The sequence below is a fragment of the Caloenas nicobarica genome, chromosome 1, assembly GCF_036013445.1.
Source record: "Caloenas nicobarica isolate bCalNic1 chromosome 1, bCalNic1.hap1, whole genome shotgun sequence".
Lineage (NCBI taxonomy): Eukaryota > Metazoa > Chordata > Aves > Columbiformes > Columbidae > Caloenas > Caloenas nicobarica.
The window spans coordinates 110508286-110533605 of record NC_088245.1 but is presented as its reverse complement, the minus strand read 5'-3'; the positions used below and the strand labels follow the sequence as shown (position 1 = coordinate 110533605).

Here is a 25320-nt window from a genome sequence, read left to right as displayed (position 1 = left end):
CTGAACAGCAACCTGGTAACTTCTGTTTTGCTCCCTGGTTTTGCACTTTGGAGGTGAGAAAGTAAATGAAGACAGCCCTAGCTGGAACATGGTGTTGTAGGAAATGGTTTGAAGATATTGGTGATTATTACTGGTGAATTCTGAATCACACACACATGGGATCTCAAGGCCTTGCTACATGGCCTCCCAGGAAACCCTGCTGCTCCCAGCTACGTATCACCAAACGACGAGCACAGCTGTGCTGCTGTTCTCATATGCTACTCAGCTGGTTAAATGAACTCATCAAAATCTAAACAAGATATGTTCACAGACACCCTGCCCCTGCAGGGGTCCCGAGGCCATTCTTCTACCCTAACATGGAAAGAAAGTTGGAAAAAACCAATGGAAACGTTTTTAACACAATTAGGCATGGGGATTTCCTTTTTCCGTCCATGACACCCATACAGCCCCAAGCAGAACCACAGAAGGGTAGCAGGAGTAGAAGATTTCCCCTCCCCTGGATGCACTAAACTGACCTCCCTCCAGCCTGGCAAAGCCAGACCTGCCTGAAGTCCAGCTCCCCCATCCAGCCTCTCAGCAGACCACCTGGCGAGGGGGCTGCAGACTTGCAGGATTTCTGAGCATGAGGGGCCCTCGGTCCCCACGGCTGCCCTGCCCCACAGCTCAGAGAGCCACAGGAGACACCCAGCCCACATCACTGCCGTTGGGCTGCAAAGCAATGATGTGATTTTTCTCCCCGGCTTGCCTGGTGAAGCTGCCTCAGCACACGTAGGAGGCTCTCCAGCCCAGCACCAGCTGTGCTGCCAGGCCCGCACAGCTCAGAGCAGCCTGGGCAGGGGGTCGCGGCAGCGACATTGCCGCTGTGCCGCACCTCTCTGGAGCTGCAAACCCATCACAACATGCAGGCAGCACGAGCCAGCGCTTTGCTGGTTCCCTGTGCAGGCAGCGCAGGAAAGGCTGGGAGAGGGAGGGCTCCGAGCAGCTCTCAGACAAGAACTGAGGGAACAATACACCCGGGTGCCTGAGCACAGGGTGGTAGTACCAGCCAACAGCAGTTTCCCCCAGGTGACTATCCCTACCTCCTCAAGTGACCTAGTAGGTAAACTCCTTTCACTCCTTCCCTTCCAGATACTTTTTCAGGCAGGTAAGTTATGGACCCTTGTACCAAGCACCAAATAAGCCCCACACTCTGTTCATTCCCCACAGTTTTTATCTGTTCCCCACTATGGGGTAACTCTTTTTCCTTGGGGAATATTTTGCCAGACACTCCTTGAAGTACCATGAGACTGAGTATGTACTATTTCATGGCACGCTTTGTCCTCTGGAGTCGAGTTCCTTCTTCACAGAGCTGCAAAAAGAGATGAGCAGGGAACAGGGTAGAAGGTGCAAGGGAAGAGCCACAGGCAGTTCAGCTGCCACCAGCTGTGCACCCACTGGGACAATGCAATTAAGACCTTTCTCAGCCTTAGGCAACCTGTTACTGTAATTTCACACCTGGGATGCACTTGTTAAGTTTTTCTTATCCTTTGCAACTCTTAAGTCTTCCCATCACAAACCACTCCTCCACCATGGGAACCATCTGCTTTCTACTGGTGCTGTTTATACCAGGAGCCATGTTCAAATGTAACTGGGGTGGGCATGTTTTTGTTGTTCTTGGCTTCAACAGTTTTCGTTGTTGTTGTTTTAATTTCACAGTGCTCACCATTCAGCAGCCCTTGTTCAGTGGTTTGAGTGGAAGACAGCACCACAACTTGTAAATAGGAATGGGAGGAAAAATTCACCCGTGACCTCTTCTTAACAGAAGCTGTTTCTCAGAGTCACAGGTGGCCACCCAGTGACAAAGCCATACACTGTACCAGACATCCTTTCGCATTTTGGATATCAATAAGCTGAAGCCTTTGCCCTGCTGGTACAGACACCAATATCCATGTGCTGTCTCCAGCAAACCATAACCTCACTGTCTCTGGACAGGTGGAAGACAATTTTGCACTTCTGAGTCATGGTTAGGTTTTATTTTTCATAAGTGTTGCTTTAGTTCAGTCCTATTTATCAGCCAAGCTCCACATGAAAAATAAACAGTGTACAACAGATACTCCTGCCTCTCACCTTCATTTTATAGCACCTTTGGACACAAACACAACCCCCAGCATAAGCCCCTTGTGCCTCCACAAATGCCACTAGAGCAGCTTTGCCAACCTACCCAAAATCCTGCCGCTCAAATTACTGCTGCTGCTCTCTGTTCCCACAGGACCACCGCTCTCCTCGCCTTCACCTGCATTTTCCTGGCTGCAAGGTCAGGGCAGGAAACACTGCCCCAGGCAGCTGGCGAGGTGCAGCATAGGACACCAGCAGGTCTGGGACCTCCCTGACCCTCTGCCCCAGCGCAGTGGAACCAGGAGCCTCTACTTTAATCCTTACTTTTAAGTGGAAGGAAGAGTCAGTGCTTTTGCAGCCATCCTGGTTCTGCTTCTGAAAACCATCCCCAGCAGCAGCTGTGATGCTCCTGCGTGTGCCAGGACGGTTTGCAGCTCTTCCAGATTTGTGCAAAACTGCAGCAAGCAGTAGCCACAGGGACAACTGCTGACCCCGGCCTTTGGATTTCACGACAACTCCACCTAAGTCAGTCTGATGCCTGAACGTTCCTGCTGTGCTCTTTCCCTTTTGTCCTTTCTGCAAGCAAGAAATTATTACTGCACTATCTGTAGAAAATATTTTCTCCTTTATTTATTTATTGTCAGTCCTGCCTCAGGCAGGGAGAAGCTGAACCAGCAGGCAAGGATTTAGAACTTCCCAGCTAAAGTATTTTTAACTGCAGAATAAGAACGAATTCCAAAGTCATCCAGCATGGCAGAGAAACTGTTTAAAGGCACAGAGTCCACACCAAAATGCTCCCTGGTAATACAAGCTATAATACTTAAGATGGGTTTGGGGCTGTTTTGAGCAGTGCCTTCCATCATTTGGGATACATGAGACATCCTCATATGCTCCCAGGCCTGAGAAAACCAGCCCGGCGGCAGTCACGCTTCTCTTTTGCCTCTGAGCTCCCTCCGCAGCCCCACGGAGAGGAACCACGTCCGACGGACATCTCCCTGCAAACTCGCTGCCTTTGAGGACCCAGTTCTGTGCACACAGACACCCATGCAGCCCACAGTGCTCTGGGAAGGGACAACGGGGACTCTCGTTCACTCAGGCCTGATCTAAACCCAGAGACAACATGAGCCACCGCCTAGTTGGGTCCTCCCAGCCAAGGTGACATAAAGCAAGAGCTGCAGCACCCTGTGGGAACATCTCCCTCTAGTGCAAAACAAGCACTGAGTTCGATTTGGAACAAGCTTTCAATCCAGTAGTCTGAACTGAAAAGCATTTTCAATTAACTGGGATTTCATTGCACCACAGAAACCCTGAAAACAATACTAGAAGCATGACTGGAAGCAGTGAAAGTCTCCGCTGTAAATTCATGAGTTTATATGAAACAGGTAGGAGAATGTTTGAGATGTGGCTGCAGCAGCAGAGATGATTTGCTGCACTACAAGGCAGAGCTTTTGTGCCAGCACTTGTGAAACATCTACAGTATTTCCTTAGTTTTTGATCCTTCCATCATTTAGGTATGACATATAACATTGTGTAAGCTCACTCTCAGGGATGATTTAACTCACAAGGCTCAAGAAAGAAACATTCAAAAAACATCACCTTTTTTTTGTGCATATTAAAAATTATTTCCAAATACTGCAGGGACAGAATTCTCAAAAGAATGACAATATTTAGAATAGCACAAAGCAGTACTGGCAGCTGGAAGGTGGACAAAGTTAACAACAGGAAACAGACATCTCAAACAAAGTCACAAGAAAACGAGATGCTTTTTCAAGAAGAGGAATCTTGACTTCCTAAGGGGACCAGCTCAGAGCATGGACCACTAATCAAGGAGGATAAATCCCCAGCATTTCTCGTTCTGGTCTCTCCTGAACACTGCTGCTGCTTTCCTTGTCCGCTTAGCTTTCCCTTTTACATCTACAAGTCACCCTGTTGGAACTGCTGCTATTCACTGTCATCTTCTTTCCCCTGAAATAACAGGCAGAGGTGATTTTGGTCTGGAGGGTGAACAGGCTTCACACCTCGCTTGGCTACTGGCCACAGACATACAATGGAAGAGTAACTATGAGAAGATTAAAACAGCTCTAGAGCCCAACATCAGTGGCAGATCCCATACTTCTTTCCCTGCTCCAAAGCTTTCATTCAACAAGGTGAAGCTGTTTAAATTCCCCTTGGCTTTGTGGCTTTGTTTCCTCAGCTGCAATCCTTGCTTTTCCACTCCAGAATCTTAGGGGAATGACTTTTGCCAAGGGAAGTGGCTTGGTGAGTCCCCAGTGTCACATCCCCATGGACACCCATGGGAACAAGAAGGTCCCCTGAACCAACAGAAGGGCTACCAACTCAGCTTAGCAGAAAGGAAGGGTTTGACACAACACTGAATTTGCTTGTAGAATAGGGTAACAAACCATCGGGGGAAAAATGTCTTAGGCAATAGCATATAATTAAGCAGCAGTTTCACTTGAGCCTGGTCCAGACCTCTGACCTCAATCAGAGCTGAAAACAGACCTGTCCTGTGTGGTGACCCTTTCAGGCACCAGGCTATCTTAAGCACTCCTGTTCTGATCTTATTTTGAAGAGAGATTCTCTTTTCCCCTCTCAAAATACAACGCGCACACACACATTTTCTTCCCTTCTCTTTCCGAAGGGAAGGCCCTTTCCTGGTGTGCCCAAGGTGGCACAAGCATTTCCAGTCCAAATGGAAATCAATACCACTGCCTCACAGCTCAGCCTGAGGGAGAGGAGACAGATGCAGAACAAGGTAAAAATAGATGAGAGCCTCTGGAAATGCATCTTTGTCATGCTAAATCAGGGAACATGGGACTGAGACTCCAGCAAGAATCTTCCTACAAGTCACTCTGCCAGATCTTCCAGCTACAGGCAGTAGGCTCCCAGGTTAAAACCAGTTCCTCAAATAAAAGTCTTGAATTCCCCTGCCCCAGCAGTTACTCATGGGCAGTTTATGGTTGGGCCAATACTTTTCTTCACAGAATCATAGAATTGTTTTGGTTGAAAAAGACCTTTAAGATCAAGTCCAACCGTTAACCTCACACTGCCAAGTCCACCACTAAATCATGTCCCCAAGAACCTTGTCTAAACACCTTTTAAACACCTCCAGGGATGGTGACTGAACCACTTCCATGGGCAGCCTGTTCCAATGCTTGACTAATATCCAACAGTTCTTTCATGCTTGGCATCTCCAACCCTTTCTAGATATTCTCTCCAACAGCATCCATCCTTCCTTCAATGAGAAACTGTGAACTGCAAGTTGATAAGCCAGGTAAGGCAGATTTGCAGACATGAGAGCTGGTCTGTATACTGGAGTATGGCAAAATACAATCCGAAGACAAACAGGGAAAACAAATTTGAGGAGTAAATGATGCCTTTGGAACTACCACCTCCTTTAATCCCTCTCAAAAAGCAGTTTCACCCTATGAAAAGACAACTGTCTCCTAAAAGGCTTAAAAAGGTTACAGGGCTTGGTCCCAAATTTCTCTGGTAATACTTCATGGTCTGTGCTATACAGGAAATACCGTAAAGACTCTGTGGAGTCACCAGGATTTTTGAGTACTTCCAATATTTTCCTCTTGTCATTTTGGTAGCTCAGCTTTCCATGTACATTTAGCTTTTGGATAAAAGTCTCACCTCCACCGGCAGGAGGGATTCCTTTTGCTGCCCAGCAAACAATGTTAAATAACCACAGCACAGCAGTAAATACCTGGAAGAGCCCAGACATGCATTTGAGGGGGGATGACACCACAAATGCTTACTCCACCTGATTCTCTGCCATTAACTGACTTCAACAAGCACATGGGAAAGAACCAGGATTCTCCTTTTTTAAAGCAGCCTGAAATCCCCTGATCTGCAGAGGTGGCACTTGCTGGTGCAGCAGAGCTCATGACCAGGAGCACATCTCGAGGGGCAGGTGAACCCAAGTGTTTGGGGCTACAAGCAGCTCGTCAGGGTCGGCAGGTGCTGCCTGGGGATCCGGCTGGTCAGTCTGGTTCTCAGGGATCAAACAGTGCAGTGACTCCTGTGACTGACGGCTCCTGTTGGCAGAAAGGCCCCAAACAAAACTGCTGGTAAGGGAAAGCTGAGGGATCCAGGAATCTAAAGACTTTTTTGGCCTTTTTGTTTGTAAATGACCGTGGTAAACAGAAGTGAAAATGCGGTTGCAAGGCACGGATTTCACAAGTACAAAACCGAGCAAAAAATTTTTTAAAAAAATGTTTAACCGAACTGATCAAGAAAAGGGTCCATTACCTCAAAACAATTATTCCGGTGCCTAAGCCTCTGAAGGCAGGAACACTCAAAGGGAAAATCCCCCACAGCAGCACTGACCAGGCTGCAGCCACATGTCAAGTCTTGCATGTATATCGAATTCTAGAAACAGCTTTGTTACAATAAATTATAGCCTCTTCAGCACATCATGGAATTTTTTAACCCTATTCTATCATTCTCTAATCCTATTTCCCTACAAACAAACCCTGGTTTTCTATAAAATAAAGAAACTGTGAACTGCAAAGCCATCATCCATTTAGGAAAAGTGGATTAATTAATTATAACCTGCTCTTCACAAGTGACTAGCTTTGAATATCAACAGGGTTGTGTTACTTTAATGTACAACATGCCATACTAGTCTCCAGATTTTTCATCTAAAAACTAATGCATAAAGTAGGAACTCAGTTACTTTGCCACTTGGCCATACTTAAGATATTTTGTATCATTAGTCTAAAAGTTAACTACTACATTTTGTTTTTAACAGTGTCCTAAGTTTGAACTGCTACAAATATTAAAATCCAAATGTTAAAACAAAATACAAATCTATCCCTTAGAGAAAATGTCTTTTTTATTCCTTTGGTTATCTAAAAGGTGTCTCCCAAATGTGTGCATTTTTTCCATCAAAGAACAAGGAGGACATTTTAAATATTCATATTGTTCACATGCAAATAGAAAAGTGCATAAGGCATATTCTATGTTAGAACTAATAAGATTCCCCCCAAAACAGCACGTTCCAAACTAAACAATCCAAAACGCATGGCAAATCTTGGGTGGTTTAATATTTTTTTTTTTCTTTTTTTCTCCCCTCAATAGTACCTTTTCTTCAAGACATCCCACAGCACATACTTGTATCACAGACACACAGGGAACGTGCGGAACTGTCAGAAAGCACCAGCAAGCTCAGAGTCTGGATCTTTTAAAGAAATGCAGGAAAATGCCATGACATCAAGTACATCTGTTCTGACACCTTTTGACTTCCAATTTCTGGGAATTCAAGTCAGTTTGTCATTAAGAACATAGAGAAAAACTACATGGAAGCTAATTAAATGTGGTTAGTCATTATGCAAAGAGCGGTAGTACTATCATGCCATCCACAGAACTGACTTCATTCATTAACTGAATGAAACTCTATCTACAGGGAAGTGCCCAAGGTGATCTTTTTGCCGGTTTTACCCAACTGTTCCACTGTTTATTGAAAAACAGAAAGTTAGATATTAATTATATATTTGAGCACTAACAGTTGTGTATCAAGCACCTTCATAAAATACTTTCATATGCCATTAAAGATCTAGAAACGTTAGTTCTCTTGCTGTAAAATATGTTTAGCAAATGATCATTCTCCATCATTAAGTGCACAGAATAACAGCAAGACAAAATGTATTCAAATATGCTGGAAGAAATCAGGAATCCGACCTCTTCCTCCATCACATGCAGCTATTTGTAAAATATTTTGTAAAGTTGGTTAAATTGTACATTATCATGTACAGGACCTGGCCATTTTACTGAGTGCATAAGGTAGCGGGCAGTTTCCAAGTGTCCTACATCATACTGACAGACACCGATTTACTGAAATGGACACTTTTGTCTAAAATTGCTCTGAGCTCCCAGCTGCAGCTCTCTGAGGGTGCCCTCTGCAGGCATCTGTGTTAACTTGAGCTACCAAATCCCAAACTAAGCTCCATAGAGTGTGAAACCGAATAAGTCCCTTAAAAATGTCATCATGTAGACTTTACATATTTTTATTTGTCAGCAATGAAAAAAAAGGAAGAGTATACACAAATTATATACACGAGTTATTGGACTAGAAACAATTCCAACACAAGTTACAGAAGACTTGAAATTAAATACAAAACATCACCAAGAAGTCTCATGAAAAATCAGCTTCCCACTCCTCTGTTAGAGCTTCAGTTGGTTCAAACAACGCCACCTCAGAGGAAAGGCCACACGAGACCTTGTTCCCTCTTGGGTGCCAGGTGAACACAGGCCAGCCCACCAGTAGCTGATGTTGGGAACAAATTGACTCAATTTCCACCCGCGTCAGAAGCTCAGTCATAAAACCCACTACACATTTAGCAACTGTGAACAGTTCAGCAGGGATGGTGAGGGTGGAAGAGCCAGCAGGTCCCTCGTGCAAGGACAGTCCTTGCTGGACAGCTGAGAGCTCAGAGGGCACATCTTGGGAGAAACATGTCCTGCCATCACCTGACATGATCTACAGAGGGAAGGGATTTGAAAGGACCGTCAATCTGGCACCTCTCAGCACCACAGAATTCAAAGCAAAAATGCTTATAAAGCAATTAATACTAGTTCGACCACATCAGAATCATAAGAAACACAGCAGTCCTACTGATACATTAAAAAGTCTCCAGGTTTAAGAAACAGACAAGTTCTCTGCCAATTTCTGAGATCTTTTAAGGCAACATAATACTGCAATTAAAGCACGTGAACTTTAAATTTTCATATTTATTTTTAATTAGAAAGCCACTTCAGTTACATAAATCTTCATTGTTTCAAATTAATGTCAACAGCTTAAGTCCTGATCCTGAGAACAGATTCCTTTAAGTGAGATTAGTCTCATACACTGTTTACTTGTGCAAGTATTTGCAAGATTCAGCCCTGAAGTTGCTACACAATTTGTAACTATTAATATATTCCTCATTTATGAATAAACTCACCTTTAAGCTCAGTAATACCTCACTCTGTTGTGTGCCATCATATTCTCCTAAGTTCTACAAAACCATGTTTATATGTATTAGTCCATTGGCAGGTATGTCAGGAAGAAGAGATGAAGTGCTATTAGAAACCACAGCATCTATTAATAGATGGCAACTGAGGAAACGTGCAAGGAAACTGAACACCACAGGATCGGACCTGGTTATCCTCAAGAGATAAATATTAACAATAAACATTTAAGCCACTTCCTACAAAATTACTTATATCAATCAAGACCACTTTGCTGCACCTACCACATAAGGATCTAGAAGTGCTTATTAAAGGAGAGAGAGGGGAAAATGTCTTCCATGTCAATGAGGACGAGATTTCACCCTAAACACTAAGTTTGGGTGGAGGTGAATAGGAGATTGCACTACACTGAAAGATCACTCTTCCTTGCTTTTTGGAGAAAGTGAACAGCCGTTTCAAAGCAAACTCTAGATGCCACTGAGGAGAAAGAAAAGTATGTTATCCAGCTGGAGCAGCAAGTGTAGTTTACACAGCCAAAAGATAGCTTGAGTTTTCCAAGACAACTACAATTAATCTCCATATTTTTTCAGCACGTGCCAGGGGACCTGCTTTAAACACTGCCCGAGAGGGAGCACAAACTGCAGCAGCACAAAGACCTTCTCAGTACCATCCTGGGCCATGACAATCAAGCACAGAGGCAAAGACACTGCAACTGAGTTGTAAAAGAAGCATTTTGGTATCTCCTGAATATTTCTCATCAAGTGCTGACTCTGAAAGATCCTTTGTTGGCCTCAAAACAAAGACTAGAAAAACAGGGAGCACAAATATGTATATAATTTGGAAAGACTTCAGTATCAGTACTAAACTAGGCAGGGGATTAATAGATTACATTCAAGGCACATACAGCAGAAAAATGCACTCTGGACAAAAAAGTAAAACTATTTCTTACACTACAACACACAGAAGTTGTTTGTAAATTCTCAGGAAGAATTGAGGAGGAAACATCTCTTGCTCAGTTTGTTTCTGTTAATCACTAAACACAGCAGATAGGAAGCATTTTCACTGAAAACATTTTTTTTTTCTATTTATATGCCCTGTAACTCAAGACAAAGCAGGTTGCAATAACATTATCAGGCCATACATCTGAAAGCCATAAAAACAAAATATACTTTTATATCACCAGAAAGTTTGAATTAACAACCCCAAGATATTAAAACAGATACTTATAACAGACTCCAATCAAAGGTAGAAGTAGTGAAAAAAAGATCAGTACCTGTAGTTAAACTAGCCATATGAAAAATCCATCCACCCTCATTTTTCACACATAGTCACTAACAAAAACCCCTCTCTTCTAATCAAAGGTCTGCTGCTGTTATTTTTTAAGACAGTTTTCAGACTAATACCCCTATACAGAAGTATGGCATGAGGACAACGAGTGAAGAACAGCTTAAGGCATACCTGGGATCTCCCCTAAAGAACAGGCTGCCTAGACAAGGTCAGAGAGGAGAAAAGTTGCTTCTCACTTATATTGACTGTAATGCTCATGAACAGACCTTGGGAAATGGAAAGAAAATGCATTCCTCGTGCTCCACCTTCCTGCTTTGAGCTGCTTGTACATGCTCAGGGTTCTTGGAAATAGGTGCTGTTTCAAGGGACTTGAAGGGACAAGTTTTCAAGTACTAGAGCACTTCAGTCCTGAAAGTCAGCCAGTTGCTTTTGTGAATAAAAAAAGTGAAATTACTAACACACCATAACACCCTCCACAGTATCTTCGCCTTTCATTCATTGGCTTCCATGGTTTATATTCACTTCATGAAAACAAGTTCAATATGCCTGCAACCTTTCTTTTCTTTCTGTTCCCTCTCCTCTCTATGTACAAGGAGACAGCCAAAAATAGGCACCAGGTCAGTATTTACTACTTCAAAATACAACTGCCAACAAAAGCTGAAACTCAGCTTCTTAGACAAACTATCTTCTTCCTTGGAATGTTTTAGGTAATATTCTGGGAAAAACTGACCAGATGCAACTGCGAAAATAGCTTCATTACGAATTTCTGTTTTTAAGCAAGCCCTCCTCTGCGATTACTAGCAAACACATACAGCTTGAAATGAATTTAAAAAACAGTAGGAAGTTATGGGTGAGAGCAGAAGTGTTTAAATTTTAGTAGATATGACTTCCAACTGGTGTTTCAGTCAACCTATTGCTCCAATTTCACCCCAGCAGCACAGCTGTGTTGCTTGAATAGCAATTTGCCTTCTCTGCAGCAGTGCCTGCAATTTTAGGAAATTATTGCTCTGGAGGCTACAAGGTGTTTCATCCTCACCCTGCCACCTAAAGATGCCCCAGCCAGGGCCAAACGAGTCCAGTTTGGGACCAGAAGAGCATGTCCCCATCAGCACATTCCCCCTCCCTCCCTGCTGGCAGAGGGGGCTGGGGGAGGCCCCCGCAGACCAGCTCTGCAGAGACCTGTGCCACAACCAACCTGGAGCTCCAATGTGACTTATCTGTAGGGTGCAGTGAAGCCCACCAAACCTCAAGCCCTGCAAACTCCTGAACTGTTCACGTACAAATTGTTTGTCTGCAAGGTAAGGACTCCGACTATTCAGAAACAGGGCTACATGAAGTTTATTGCTCAAAGCACTTTGTAATCCTTTGAGGAAATGTGCTATGGAAGTGCAAAGTATTATCATTAAGTCAAACTAAGATTTTATTTTTTTTAAAAAATACCTAGGAATTTCTCAACATATCCCTGTTTACCTAACAGAGCAGTTCTTTGTAAAAATAAATACTGGGATGACAAAAGGGACACTTCTCCCACAATATTAGTAAACAAGTCTCATTTTTCCATGCCAAAATCTGCAGTATCTTCCAAAAAACTACGAAAACACCTAGGAGAAACTGAGGGTGCAGTTGCTTACAACTCATCTACTTTATTCTCGTAGCTAGGATATCACCAGAACTTCTAAACTTCACACATTTTTCATAGTATCAGAAACAGTATTTGGCAAAGGCTTGGTGAAGAACAGTTTCCTAATAGTCAGCAGTAACTCTTACAATACGTTTAAGGGGAAAATACTTAGGTTTTTTTCTCTTTGATTTTTTTTCCTTAAATCAGGTACTAGCTATGTTTTGTTCCTCCCATTTCTATGATATTTCCAGTTTCATGTATTTAGAGCAATGACACTTTCCAAAAGATGGTGTACAACATCTTTATATACACTACAAATTCAATTACCAGACTATAGTCAGACATTGAATATATAAATAACTTTGCAAACTATTTACAGGTTTTAAACTAATCAGGTTCTAAGCAACCAACACTCTTAAGGCAAATTCATTTGTATGACTGGCTGTCTGGCATTTCGGCATTTCTCTCCCCTTCCCAACCTCCCCAGAAATGATGGGAAATAAACATGAATTGTAATTACCCCTCTGCCCCATATTGACAGAATTTCTTGCATGGAGAGATGATCTAACTACTTACGATCTTTCCCCCAAACAAGGAAAAATGTATAGAAATGCATTTCTGTGTTTGCGTGCCAAGAAAATTGTTAAGGTGCATACCATGAAGTGGAAGTCCCAATGTCTCATAACCACATAATGTTTGTATGCACTTGATGAATGGATTTGGGAATTGGGGAAAGCATCAGTTTAAAGCTGCACAACCCTTTTTAGAACTATGCATTTATAAGCCCATTAGATATAAGATCTGGAGAGCTCAAAGGGATTTTCTGTAAAAGGTGACACTGTGCAATATAAAACGCAGCAAAAAGTGGATTTTCAAAGCATATGTTTAACTACATTAGAATTTTTATCTTACACCATATTGCTGTGCAAGATACTATTCACCATTTAAAGGGATTCTGCACATCTTGCCAATCCTTATATTGGAATAAAAATTGGCCATTTCCAATAGTATTTTTTGCTACAACATTGTATTCTTAAGTGCAATCACAGTGTGATCCCTGTTGCCAATGCATGACTGAAGCAACCAAGCATATTCTGGTGAAGCAGACAGGATTCACATACCAAACGTGCTTAGTGCCTTCCTTTAAGTCCCAATCATCACTTTGTTCTTAGTATTTTTCAATGCCCTGATTAGGTCTTTGTTTGGAAGTAACTAGCTATTGTGGTTTGAAGGATCTTGGAACAAAGCAGAGACTTTTTACTGAATGTAGAGGTCATCTCCAACAGAGACAAAAGGCGGCAACTTATCGATTAGCTTTATATTTAGAAGCATCCCTTGGTTCACTGCTAGGATTGCTCCAGTCATCTGCTTCAGGTGTGGTCTTGTAGTGCCGCCATGCTGACTTATTAAAAACGGGAAGTCTTTCAAATGATTCACTTGAAAGGGCCTATGGAAAAACAAAAGCAATGGTAAGATGTCATCAGAGATACCAAGACCAAGATCTTATTCTGCAGGGTTCTACAGTCACAACTTCTGCATCGAACAGCTGTCTCAGTTAACCAAATGCTACCTGTCACAACACTATTTTGAAAATACTTCAGCTGTGCTTAATTGCTCTAGTCACAGTAAAAGGTAAAAGAAAATAATAACACTTTAAAATATTTCCCTTCTTTCGAGGGAGTAGTGCCTACAAAGATAGCAAGAAAACACGTTTTGGTCAAAAACATTTTAGAGAGATTTGTCGTTGACATGGGGCAGACAGCTACTTTACTGAAACATTTCACTTCTCTAGCAGACTCTGACTCTGTCGGTGCACTGATGTGTGAGGACTGATCTGGGTCAGTCCATTAACATGTCCCTGAGAAAGATCACACCTTTTTCCTTTGCACACACACACAGAGGATTAAATGCACCAGAAACTGAAGTTTGCACGGGATTCCACAACTACGACACACAGCAAGGCACAGTGACAATGCTAAGCCAGTGACCTGCACATGAGCTACATGTTACATTCAGAACCCTGAGTAGTCTGGAATCTCCCCAAAAATGACAACAGGGTCAATACAGTCTATTGCACAGAGGTCAAGAACTGCATAGAAAAATAACATCTGTACTAGTCAGGAGTTAGTCAATCTTATCAGTTTTCAGTGGTCAAAATTTTTTGCAATCAAAAAATATTAACCAAAATTATCTCTCATCACACAGTTCTTTGAAAATTCAGCACTTATGACGGATTAACAAAATGCAAAGATCCAGCACGGAGCACTGAAAAAAAAAAAATCAAAGCATACTAAGTATTATTAGTGCCACATTAATATTTATAACCTTGATTTTTAGAGTTCTGTATAACTGATTTAGACAAAAAACAACAAACATGGCAATTACAAGTTTGAAAACAAGTTGAAGAGTGAAAAGAGAGAAAGGTCACTTATTCAGCCTGCTATGAACAAATTGCACTGCATTACTAGTCTATAAAAGGGTCAGATTCATACCTTCAAATAAATTACAGCATCTGAACCAACGCCTTCCATTGAGTAGAGTTTAAGGTCACCTTGAAAGTACCTTGCATACAGACGAGAAATTGGCAAGCCATAGCCAAACCCAGCCTACAAAAACAAGAAACAAAACAAAAATCATGATGGAAAGTTAAAAAACATGCAATCACTGCAATCACTTATAAAAACCAGAAGATGCCTAAATATTAGATTTGCGATCATTACTTTTCAAGATTTCCTTCATTACTCAGCCAACACTATAAGTTGGTATTCAGCCTTTTGAGCAATCTTTTTTTTTCCCTAGGCATATTTTTTTAGTTTAAGTACAGAAAAGGGAAAAACGTCAGTCCTTTGTTAGGATTACCTTGTCCATTTTGCGTTTTCTCAAATAGGTAGGTAGGTGTAGCATACAGTACATGGTGCCACCAATCATCAAAGCAAACCGATACTCTCTGCTGCTTCCTCACTATGATTACCATCGCTGTAATATTCCATTCTTTCATTGGTAAAAATCAAATCTTGACAGCACTTTTTTTCTACTCCAAGCCCAGGATTATTATTCTCAAATTTCTCCACACTTAGGAGACTACATAAGAAAGCCACAGACAATTGTGTTTACTTCATCTAGGTCACACTATTAAGTGATTGCTGATGCCACACTGCAATAGAGATCAGGAGGCTACTGCAGAAGACTACATACAAAGCAATACAAGCAAAGAATCCTCGCTGTTGTTCCCCATTTAACAAAAGATGAGGATTCCACAGCACTAAATGACCTGAGGACTGAGACCCCTGTACAGACCACACAATTTTCAAAGCACGGAAGACTTGACAGGTACAAATTTTAGATTTTAAATTTACAACACTGATATTCATAACCATAGCTGCAACAAGGTCAATATTTGGCACCTTTTCCAACCCACTCTTGTCAGAAAAAGTTATAATAACACCCAAGTCTCTCACTGCAGCTAGGGAGTAAGATTTTGGTCTACATATCTTTCAGATGACTGGGTACGTGCTGAGAATCACCGTGATTGATTACTCACCTGAACCCCCCCTTAATTTTTCAGGACTATCCAGAGCAATAAAGGAAGGACTCCAGACACACAAGCATTTGAAAAGAAGGATACACAAGCCAATGGAGTAATACAACTTTTCTGTAAGGGTGGATTACAAGCAGAATTAGACACCTAAAGTTTTCAGAAAACCGATAAACTCAATTCCACGATAATATTTCTACAAAAGCAACCTGACAGATAACTGAGAATCATGCCCTGAATCTTAAAAACAAAGCCCCAAAATTATACAAAAGAGAGAAGGCCTTGTGAGCATTTGACATAGCTAATATGTGGTATCACTTTACAGGAAATCTCTTCAGGAAGGGGTGAACATTTAAGAACTTTGTAGTACAGTATCCATCCCAAATTCTCTTGCTATCATCTATTATCTCTACAGTATCTTTTGACCTCTTTGCCTTGTTTTTACAGAAGTCTAAATATAGTGATCTTAAATGGGTTAGAGTTGCTCACTCAGTTTTTATGAGCAAAATGAGAAACAAATGCCAGAGATGCCCTTCTCAACTCACACCATTTGTCACAGTTATTAGTGCCCCTTTCCACAGCTAAAACAGTTACTTAGCTGCACTTTTTCGAACAGTATGCTTTAAAAATGTAATTCTCAAAGACTCCCATTAGAGACACATGCACCACTTTCAAATGTGTGGGCTTGAAGGTAGATGCATTTCTTTCTTAACCTCTAAATAATGGAAAGTATTTGACTATCTTAGAAAGAACTAAAAAAATACCAAAAGTTGACTAGTATCTTTTCTGGAGACCAGACAAAAAATACATTACAGAAATTAAAAAGCGCAGCAACCAAAAGACAAATTGTAGATTGTACATGCCCCCAGGAACAGCTCAAGTAAAGGACAGTATCAAGCAATCCTGAACACACATTATACTTTCCTCTCTCCAGAATTACACCTCCTTAGAACCTATGCTCAACTTGTGTTTGCTTCCTCCTCCTTTCAGGAAGATCTTTTAATGCTCTGTGCTAGCCCACGTACTTATTTCATACAGCCCTCTTCCAAAAATTTCCTGTCAGTCTCTTCTCTACATTGTCTTCAGAGTATTTTCCAAACCAGCTAACTTATGAAAAGTATGAAGACAACAGGTCCCAGATGAGAGGCAAAACCTTGCAAAAAGGTCTATTTTGCAAAAGACAACTAACAAGAAGTGATCACTACACAGGTCTGTGCTTGCCCTAGAGGACAGAATATAGTCAATGACAGCACATCTACTTTGAGAAGGGAAAGCTTTTTAGAGTCAATTTCTCATTAAATATTACAGTATGCATTGTACAAATAGAAAATTATTAAATTTCTGTGTTACTAGTGTACAGGTTTAATCAAACCTAATTTAAGCCATGTTTCTCCCACTATAAACAAATGCTGCCAGAGAGAATCACTAAATCCTCTAAGAAAACCTAATTATCATGAAACATTACCATGTGTTTCTAATGTTTCCACTATGAGTATAGCAGTATAGATGAACACAAGACCTGCTAGAATCCGAATGCTGCCATGGTAACAAGGGGTTTTGGCAGTTTGTAAACAACATTTGCAATGACACTGAGAAAGAATTTTCACCAGTCAACAAAAAGATCTCTCTTCCACTCCCCAAATCCATGAATGTTTCATAAACTAGACAGGGGATCATATAACAAAGGGAAGAAGTGTTAGAACAGAAAAATGTCTTATTTACACTGCACTGCAATTCAGTTTAGAATACTATCTAAGTCAAGAATGACACAAGCTACCTTCTGGAGCACCACAATTATTAAGTGGTTTGGTATTTGGCACTAAGGAATAAAGAAACTCTTTCTATATGGGCTTTGAAGAGGATTTTCGTGGAACCTTTCTGCTGAAGGAGTTTTATTTCTAGACTGACATACAAAGTATAGCATAATTGTTTTTATAACTGGATCTGGGCCATAACACATAATGTGTCAAGCTTCACTGCTAAATCCTTTTTCCTTTTAGTGAAAAGATATGCCACAGACTCCCAGTTCTTGACTTTTTCTGCACACACATATAAATAACAGAGTTTAACGACTCTTTGTGATGTTCAGTCACGTACAGGCACCGGTCAGACTGACAGGGCAAAAGCTGGCAGGTTCACAAAAGAGGGGGATATTTTGCCGGTCTGACCGCAATGACTTTTAGACTGAAGAGGAAAACCAGGCCTGAAAATAGGGTACAGTAGAAGAATACTAAGCATAAATGCCACAGAATCAAAACAAGCAGTCTTGAAGATGAAGAAATAAACACAGGAATACATAGCTACAGATGTACAGAGAAAAAAAATACTGTCAATCCTAAGATGAACACATTTTACAATCAGAGAGCCACGAAGGAAGAGACATTTTAATAGTGAATACAACTGGTAATCAAGGTGTAAGTTTATAGTGAGAACAAGTTTCAGGAAATCCTTGTAGGCTGATACAGTAAATTGCTGATAAAAAGTGAGACAGAATAAAGGCAGATTTTGAATCAAGAAAGATTCTACCCTTCTTGACATAAAGAGACAAATTTATATTAGAATTAAGACATGTTCCCTATCACTCATTCTGTTCAAGAATATTTTCTATGAAAAAACAGAAGTTTGAAACGTATTACTAAAATGTGTTGTAGAGAGAGGTAGGAGCTGTGAGGGTTTAATATCAAGTCAATGCAGACACAAAACTGGGTTTCACATCCACCACACTGACATCAAACAATGCAATAAAAACAATGCAATACACTTACCTGTCACCACGTTCTGAACTGTGGACTAAGACAGTACCATAAAGACTTTCTGCTAAAAATCTAAAAGGAATTTTATTATCTCTGAACCACTCTGAACTGGTTTCACCCTCAGTCCACTGGATTATTTTATATCAGAAATAATCCCATACTCTCTGTGCCACATTCTCTGCTTGCAGTGCTTTCAGGCAGCTAAGAAAAGTATCACAGCAGGAAAAAAAAAAGAAAATCACCCAAGAACAAGCTAGATGAGAGTGTTCCTAAATAGGGAAAGGAAATTTCTCAAAGAATTAACTTTTTCTCGACATCCTTGAAGATAAAGGATTGCGTCAGAAGCAACAGAGAACAAAGCTAAGAGGCAAGAACACTGTATCAGTATTAATACACTTATTGAAAGCCAGTCAAATGGAACAGTAGCTATATCATTTTTATCACAAAGAGCCAATACGTAATTTAATAAATTTAGAAATAATTTAATTTTAATTATAACTTTAAAACTCATACTTGCTAAAAGAATCTACACATTCAACACTGAAATAATTCTCTGCTCAGAAGAAACTGGGGGAAATTCTGTTTGTTTGAAATCTGACCCTGATACATCTCAGAAGGGAATATCACAAGAGGTATTTCCAACTGAACAGGAACATACCAGAACTGTTCATATCACATACAGGTTTGGCAATTTCTTTTCATGTGTTTTTACAGTCCATAACTTATATAAAAACAATTTTCAAAGTTCAATATAAGCTTCTGCATTACCAGGAGGCTTCTCAAGTGCTATAATTCTGTCAGCGTGGCTCACTTTTTCAATACATTTATTGTAGGAAACTTAAATAAACAGTAATTTACACACCAAAGAGGAGCTCATTAGGTTATCCACCTTCTCAGTAATACGACACTAAAAATCCTGTCCATTAACCTGTGAAAATATTGTGCTTATGCAGATATGCCTGTTTCCAAGAATATAATGTCAAGACAAAGAAAAGCAATTTTCTCTTCCAAAGACTAAGTGGTGACAACAGAACCCATTTTCTCCTGATATGTTTTACCTGCATAGAATTGCTAATGATAAACAATTTCTTCAATGAAAAACCTGATCCAGTATATTGCAGTAAAGGGAAATGTACAACCAGAGTAGTGCAAAGGGACACTTAAATACATACTGCAATTGCTTACCAAAGGCACAGCTCTCGAAGGCTCCAAACTAGGCTTGGGTGCTGTTGAGTACATGTAGTTAAACAATCTGTCTATTTTTCTTAAAGGTACACCTCCACCTTGATCACTTATCTAAGGAATGAAAAGTTAAGAGCTTTAAACATTGTGTTCTGAAAAAAACCTGGAAAATTCAAGCAGCATTATCTAGGTAACTTTAGAAATACTTTGGGCTCTTCTAGTTTGGAATAAAGGAGGCTGAGGGGGGAAGTGGAGAGGGAGGTGCTGAGCTCTTCCTCCCTGGTGTCCAGGGACAGGATGCATGGGAATGGCTCAACGCTGCACCAGGGGAGGTTCAAACTCAACGTAATGAAGCATTTCTTTACTGAGAGGGTGGCCAAACACTGGAACAGGCTCCCTCGAGAGGTGGTTGATGCCCCATGCCTGTCAGTGTTGGGCATTTGGACAAAGCCCTTAACAACATGCTTTAACTTTGGGTCAGCCCTGAAGTGGTCAGGTAGTCGGACTAGATGGTCATTGCAGGTTCCTCCCAACTGGAAAAATTCTATTCTAATGAGTACAAAGCAAGTGTCAGAAGTGATAATTTGCCTTTTCAAATTACAATTCATACTATTCTAAACCTAGCAGGTGTGTAAACTGCATATTATTTTTAGGCATTTACCTTAATAGATAGATCTTCTTTCCCCAAAGTGACTAAGGTTTTGATCGATGGATAGCCTTCTTTCTTACCTTCATGCAATTCCACCGTAGCTCTCATTGAATTCTGAAGATAAAAGAAAAAAAAAGTGCCTTTGATTCTAACTTCATCATACATGCTTTTTGCTACAACTTAGAACTACCATTTATTTTCTTAAATCTAGATACTTTGTCCTACATTTGTACACAACACAGAAAAGGCCGTATTTAAAACCAATTCAAGAAGTGCTTTCAAGCCTATTAATTATCCAGTTAAACTTTTACATCAGAACTCCACTATACATACTTTTATCTATTTGATATACAGCCACAGAACTCGATTGTGAAATCAAGTAGTTATACCTAAGGCATGACAGACAATGTCCTTCACCTTCACCTTGCAGAACAACAAAAATGACATTCACCACAGAGAACAAGCTTTGATTTTCTCAGCCTGGGTCACATAATTGGTAGATTACCATCTATCAATCTGGCTTTATAATATCAATTAACAGAGTTTCCACTGCCGATCTGTCACGGATTACCGTTACTTACAGCTACAATTTACTGGTTTCATACTGTTTCATGACTCATACCAAAACATACCTACAAGTAGTGTACAAATTCTCACCTGTTCTGTCCTAGAACTAATATTACAAATGGCAAAATACAGGAAGACTTAAATGAACATACTTGAAAAATACCAGAAATCAAACCCAAAATATCATTACTTAGGAAAAGTTCCTCTCAGACCAAATACATTTTTCCCCTGAATTTCTAGTGTTCAATTGCACCACCTAGAGACAACCTATCTTATTGGAAAGCATACAATAGCTTTCACATGTTCCCCTTTTCACTGTCATTCCGTATGGGCCATTTCCACAATAAACAAAAGACACTGATCCTAACCAGTCCTCAAATACCCAATAAAGAAGCAAGCTCACGAAAACTGCAAGCTATATCATCATTGCAAAAATAGACTATCATGAGAGGTTTCAGTTAATCAGCTGTAGAAGCACAAAAGGAGTGGGAATACAGAACATTTTTTTAAGTACACAAGGGCATAAGAGAGGGTTGTAAGCATAGCTTTTAACAGTTTCAAACCCTCTTCACTTGTTTAAGAATAAGCTTAAGAAAGGAAAACTGAAATAATATTTAAGAGCTGTAACTGAAAATAATCTCAAGTTCAACAGTAATGTAAGTTCACTAAACCCTTCCAAATATTAACAAGTGCAACCTACCTTGAATAATTCAAATAACATATGAAACAAATGAGAAGGTACATAGACTACTTGAATAGGCTTGTTTGGAGCTTTAGCTAAAAAAAAAAAAAAATAATTATTTTTTTTTTTCAAAACAGTGTTTTGTACCATTTCTATTTACAAGAATAACATGAAACTGTAGGTGAAGACAAGTATGCAAGCATGTTCTAATTTTCCAAGTGCAAGATTAGCTCCATGAGTAAAAACATAAATTTCAGTTACTGCTATCACCTGAAATAACACATTCTAATCATAGAATCATTTAGGTTGGAAGAGATTCAGACATCTATGTCAGTAGACTTTGTTTAGATATGAAACTTCACAAAGCTGTAGTTGGTTTAGTACTAACAATATATGCTGAACTAAGAGAACTTTCCCACTTTAACACACATAGTATTTAAGCATAATATTTGCTGCACAAAAAGATTAAACTAAAAAAGAAAAAAAATCACTGCTTAAATAGTCTAAAAACATCTACATATTTTCCCTTAATTAAAACACATAAAATGTAAAGTATTCATAAAAATTGTCAAAATATATTTCAAACAATATCACAGTTTTCTTACTCCAAATCATAACTGAATTGTTTGTCCACTGTTGTACTGTTGTTAGTGTTTCAGCAGAGGCGTATGGCTTGGCACAGCTCTGAGTGCCAGAGTGCTAATTGATTTGGCAGGAAATAATAGAGCTGCATTTAACACATTCCAGGACAGTTTTGGCGCTGAAGATGCAGTAATCCCTAAACAAACACCAAATATAAAATATCTGCTGGCATAAATTATATAGTCACAGCTTGTGAGACTCAGCAGCAGCTCAGATTGAAGAAAAGTCTCTAAATGCTTGCTTCATAAACTGCAGGAAGATTCAACATGCATACAAAATGTGACTGGAGTCAACTTCATCCTTTTTGGCACTGAGGGCTGAGAATACTACCAGTTATTACTTTAAGAGGCACAGTAGTGAAAACTCCTACAAAAAAGAGAAGCCCAAAACAATGCTGTGCATAATTAGTTGCAAGGCAACTTGCTGGTTTATGTTAATTTTGTCAGAGCCCATATTCCAATTCTCTTATGCACCACCAAAACCAAGGCAGGCTGATTCACACTCATTTGAGGCAGAGTACATGTAGAAAACAAGTTATTGTTGCTCTTGTGACATAATTCGCAAAGTCACTTTCCTCGTGTTGATACCAAGCTACTTTAAAGGAAACAAGCAATTCTTTCCTTGTTTTTGTGGGGGTTTTTTGGTTTTTTTAAATGAGATCCAGCAACTTGTTTCTCTACTGTTTGATCTTTTTGCTTAAGCCTTCAAATGAATTTTGCATTGATTCCTCTGCTACACTTGGTACTTTTAGCTCTAAAAATCACGTAGTTTTGGAGGGAGGAAGGTTGGGTCCTTTGGTTTTGCAGAGGGGGCTGGTTGACAATATCACTTTATGTAAAGAAGTATTTCTACAATATTAAATAGCACTTAGAGCAACATATGTTCTCATATGTCATACTCTCCATTTTGAGTGTTACCCATTTCTGAGACTTTTGCAATTCTTCTGCTGAAGTTTGGAAACCCCTTATTCTTATGTTTGAACAGCTGTCCCAAATGTGTGAGAGGATCACTTAAGACAATTTATTTTTTTAACTTGAAAAAAATAATCTCCCTTTTGTCAATATAAATGATGAACAAAAAAACCAAACCAAACCAAAAAAAAAAAAAAAAAAAAAAAAAATCAGTCAATACACTGACAAGGACTGTCCTATCAGATTCATAGCATCCAATTTTCATCTTTACAATCAACTTGAAACAGATTTTCATGTGAGAAGTTTGATAGGACTTAAGGTATAGACTATGCAAAAAAAAATTCTATTTTTGCCATCTCACACAGAAGAGCTCACCACTGGTACAGAGACTGACAGTGGAATTCATAAGCATACTTCAAAATGAAAGAAATTTCAGCTCTATTAAAAGATTACTTAGAAGGCAGGCATATTTCCTTCCCAGTTATGAGGATTCTTGATCACTTAAAGTGATCTTCCTTAAAGTGATAGCAAATTCAGCAGATAGCACTCTGCAATCATCATCAAAAGTAAACCTCATGATGATAAACTATAATTCAGGCGCCCATGTAGACACATTAGAAGAAAAATAGCTCTGCATATAGAACTGCAGAGTTCAAATTATAACTTACAATTCATTAACAAAACTAGAAATCACAGATATGAGAAATGCTTTCTCTTAAGTACATCAGTTAAATTAATTTCACCATTACCATTGAATTCTTCGACTTCCAGATCAGGTGCCACCTGATAGTACTGTTCACATAACATCTTTGCTGTTTCATAGGCATCTACAAAACAGCAGAACAGAGCATGGACTTAGCAAAATCATCCAGAAACAACTAGTAAAGTTCATCCTCTAAGTAAAGGACTACAAGCAGAACACTAATTTTAGTAACTAGTTTACAAGTGTGAAACTAGTATTCATTCGAATCCCTTTTTCTCTGTATGCTTATAGCCCATTTGTCAAGAAAGGGCGAATTCTATTTAAAGCTCTATAAACAAAAGCAAATTACTAGAGACAAACTATTTTTTGTCTTTGTTCAGAGCCTGAAAACCAGAAGGGTACAATCTTAGGCTGGCCGTAATATCTACTTATTTGTCATGTCCCAATCACTATTTAATGCTTGTTCTTTCCATCCCAAATAAAAAAGGATAACATTGCAACCATAAATTCAGTTTTTTCCAAACACAATAACTGTTTACAATACTTGATTTTCAAGGTCTTTTGGGGGGAAAGCTGGAATATTTAAGATTTTTCATTCTTTCCTACTGAACAAAAATAAAATCCCTCCCCATAATCCAAATCAGGCTTTATATATTGTCAAGTTACAGCACAAAAGTTTAAGTCCTCTTTTCTTTGAAAGATTTCTTAGTGGTTCTAAATATTCATTGGCATCTCATTTGCAAAAGTGTTTTAGAAACAAGCAGCGTTAAAGAGAAAACACAAACTCAAAGATGTTTTAACCTAGCTTAAGCATTGCAGTTAACAGAAATAGCTTCTCTGTAGCAAGTGTGGGCTAAGAGCAAACACAGATGGGCAGTTCTGCAGACAGAGAAAAATTTGCTCAGATACCATAACAATTGCATTTGACCTCACCCCACATGGACCTTCTTCCTCCTGCCCCAAGTGACACTATGAAAGAAAACAGTCCCTGCCGAGACTCAGGGCTATGTGACAAGCACAAAAAGTAAAATCACTAGTCCCCAGAAAGTGTTGATTACCTATAATTGTCCTCCTTCAAGATGGCTACAGAGATATCTATAATGTGCCCTGTTTTCTGAAGAAATATTTCTATCAGTTTTTCTGACATCTGCAAGGCTGGACACATCACACAAGGTTGACACAAATGCTGCTTGAGGTCTAGTAAAATGGAGCTAATCAACACTGGAAATATTCTTCATCGAATCCCAGGAATGTCTCACAAAATCAGCTATCCAGTAGGAATCTTTTGTGTCAAGATGACCAGCTCCAAAGACTTTCTAAAAGGGTCCTGTCATTAACACAGTAAAACATACTCTAGTAAAAAGATCAAAATCCCATTTAATTTCCAAGCTGTACAGAGAACCTCAGTCTGGGGTGTGCATAATCTAGGAAAAAAAATGTGAAGTAATACCTACACTTACACCATATTCTAAGATCATCTCAGAACTTGATGGTCTTGGGAATGATCCTGTGCTTTAGAAAAAAAAGTGGTATAAGCACAGCCACAATCTTGACTCAGTCATCAAAAGCTGAAGATAGCAATATAGCTAGTATGACCATAAGCCTATCTACATAAAGAAAGGAATATGTCAAGGACATTTCAAAGAGTTTCCACATCACAGAAGTGAAAATTAGATATGGATCCAGGGGGCAGGAGTTGAATTCTTATTGTGGAGAAAAACTTCAAGGCCTCTAAAA

The 25320-nt window shown here is 39.8% G+C and overlaps 1 protein-coding gene across 1 annotated transcript in view; it reads right to left on the bottom strand.

The window, feature by feature from the left end:
- Window positions 1-8092: 8092 nt before the first annotated feature.
- PDK3 (pyruvate dehydrogenase kinase 3) overlaps window positions 8093-25320 on the bottom strand; it is a 56970-nt gene continuing 39742 nt past the window's right edge. Inside the window, exons 6-11 of the mRNA XM_065630165.1 lie at window positions 23630-23707; window positions 21346-21422; window positions 20091-20192; window positions 19433-19543; window positions 14452-14565; window positions 8093-13406 (exon numbers count right to left, since the gene is read on the bottom strand). Coding sequence (XP_065486237.1) covers window positions 13263-13406; window positions 14452-14565; window positions 19433-19543; window positions 20091-20192; window positions 21346-21422; window positions 23630-23707 — 626 coding nt within the window. The 3' untranslated portion in view covers window positions 8093-13262. The remainder of the gene's footprint in view (window positions 13407-14451; window positions 14566-19432; window positions 19544-20090; window positions 20193-21345; window positions 21423-23629; window positions 23708-25320) is intronic.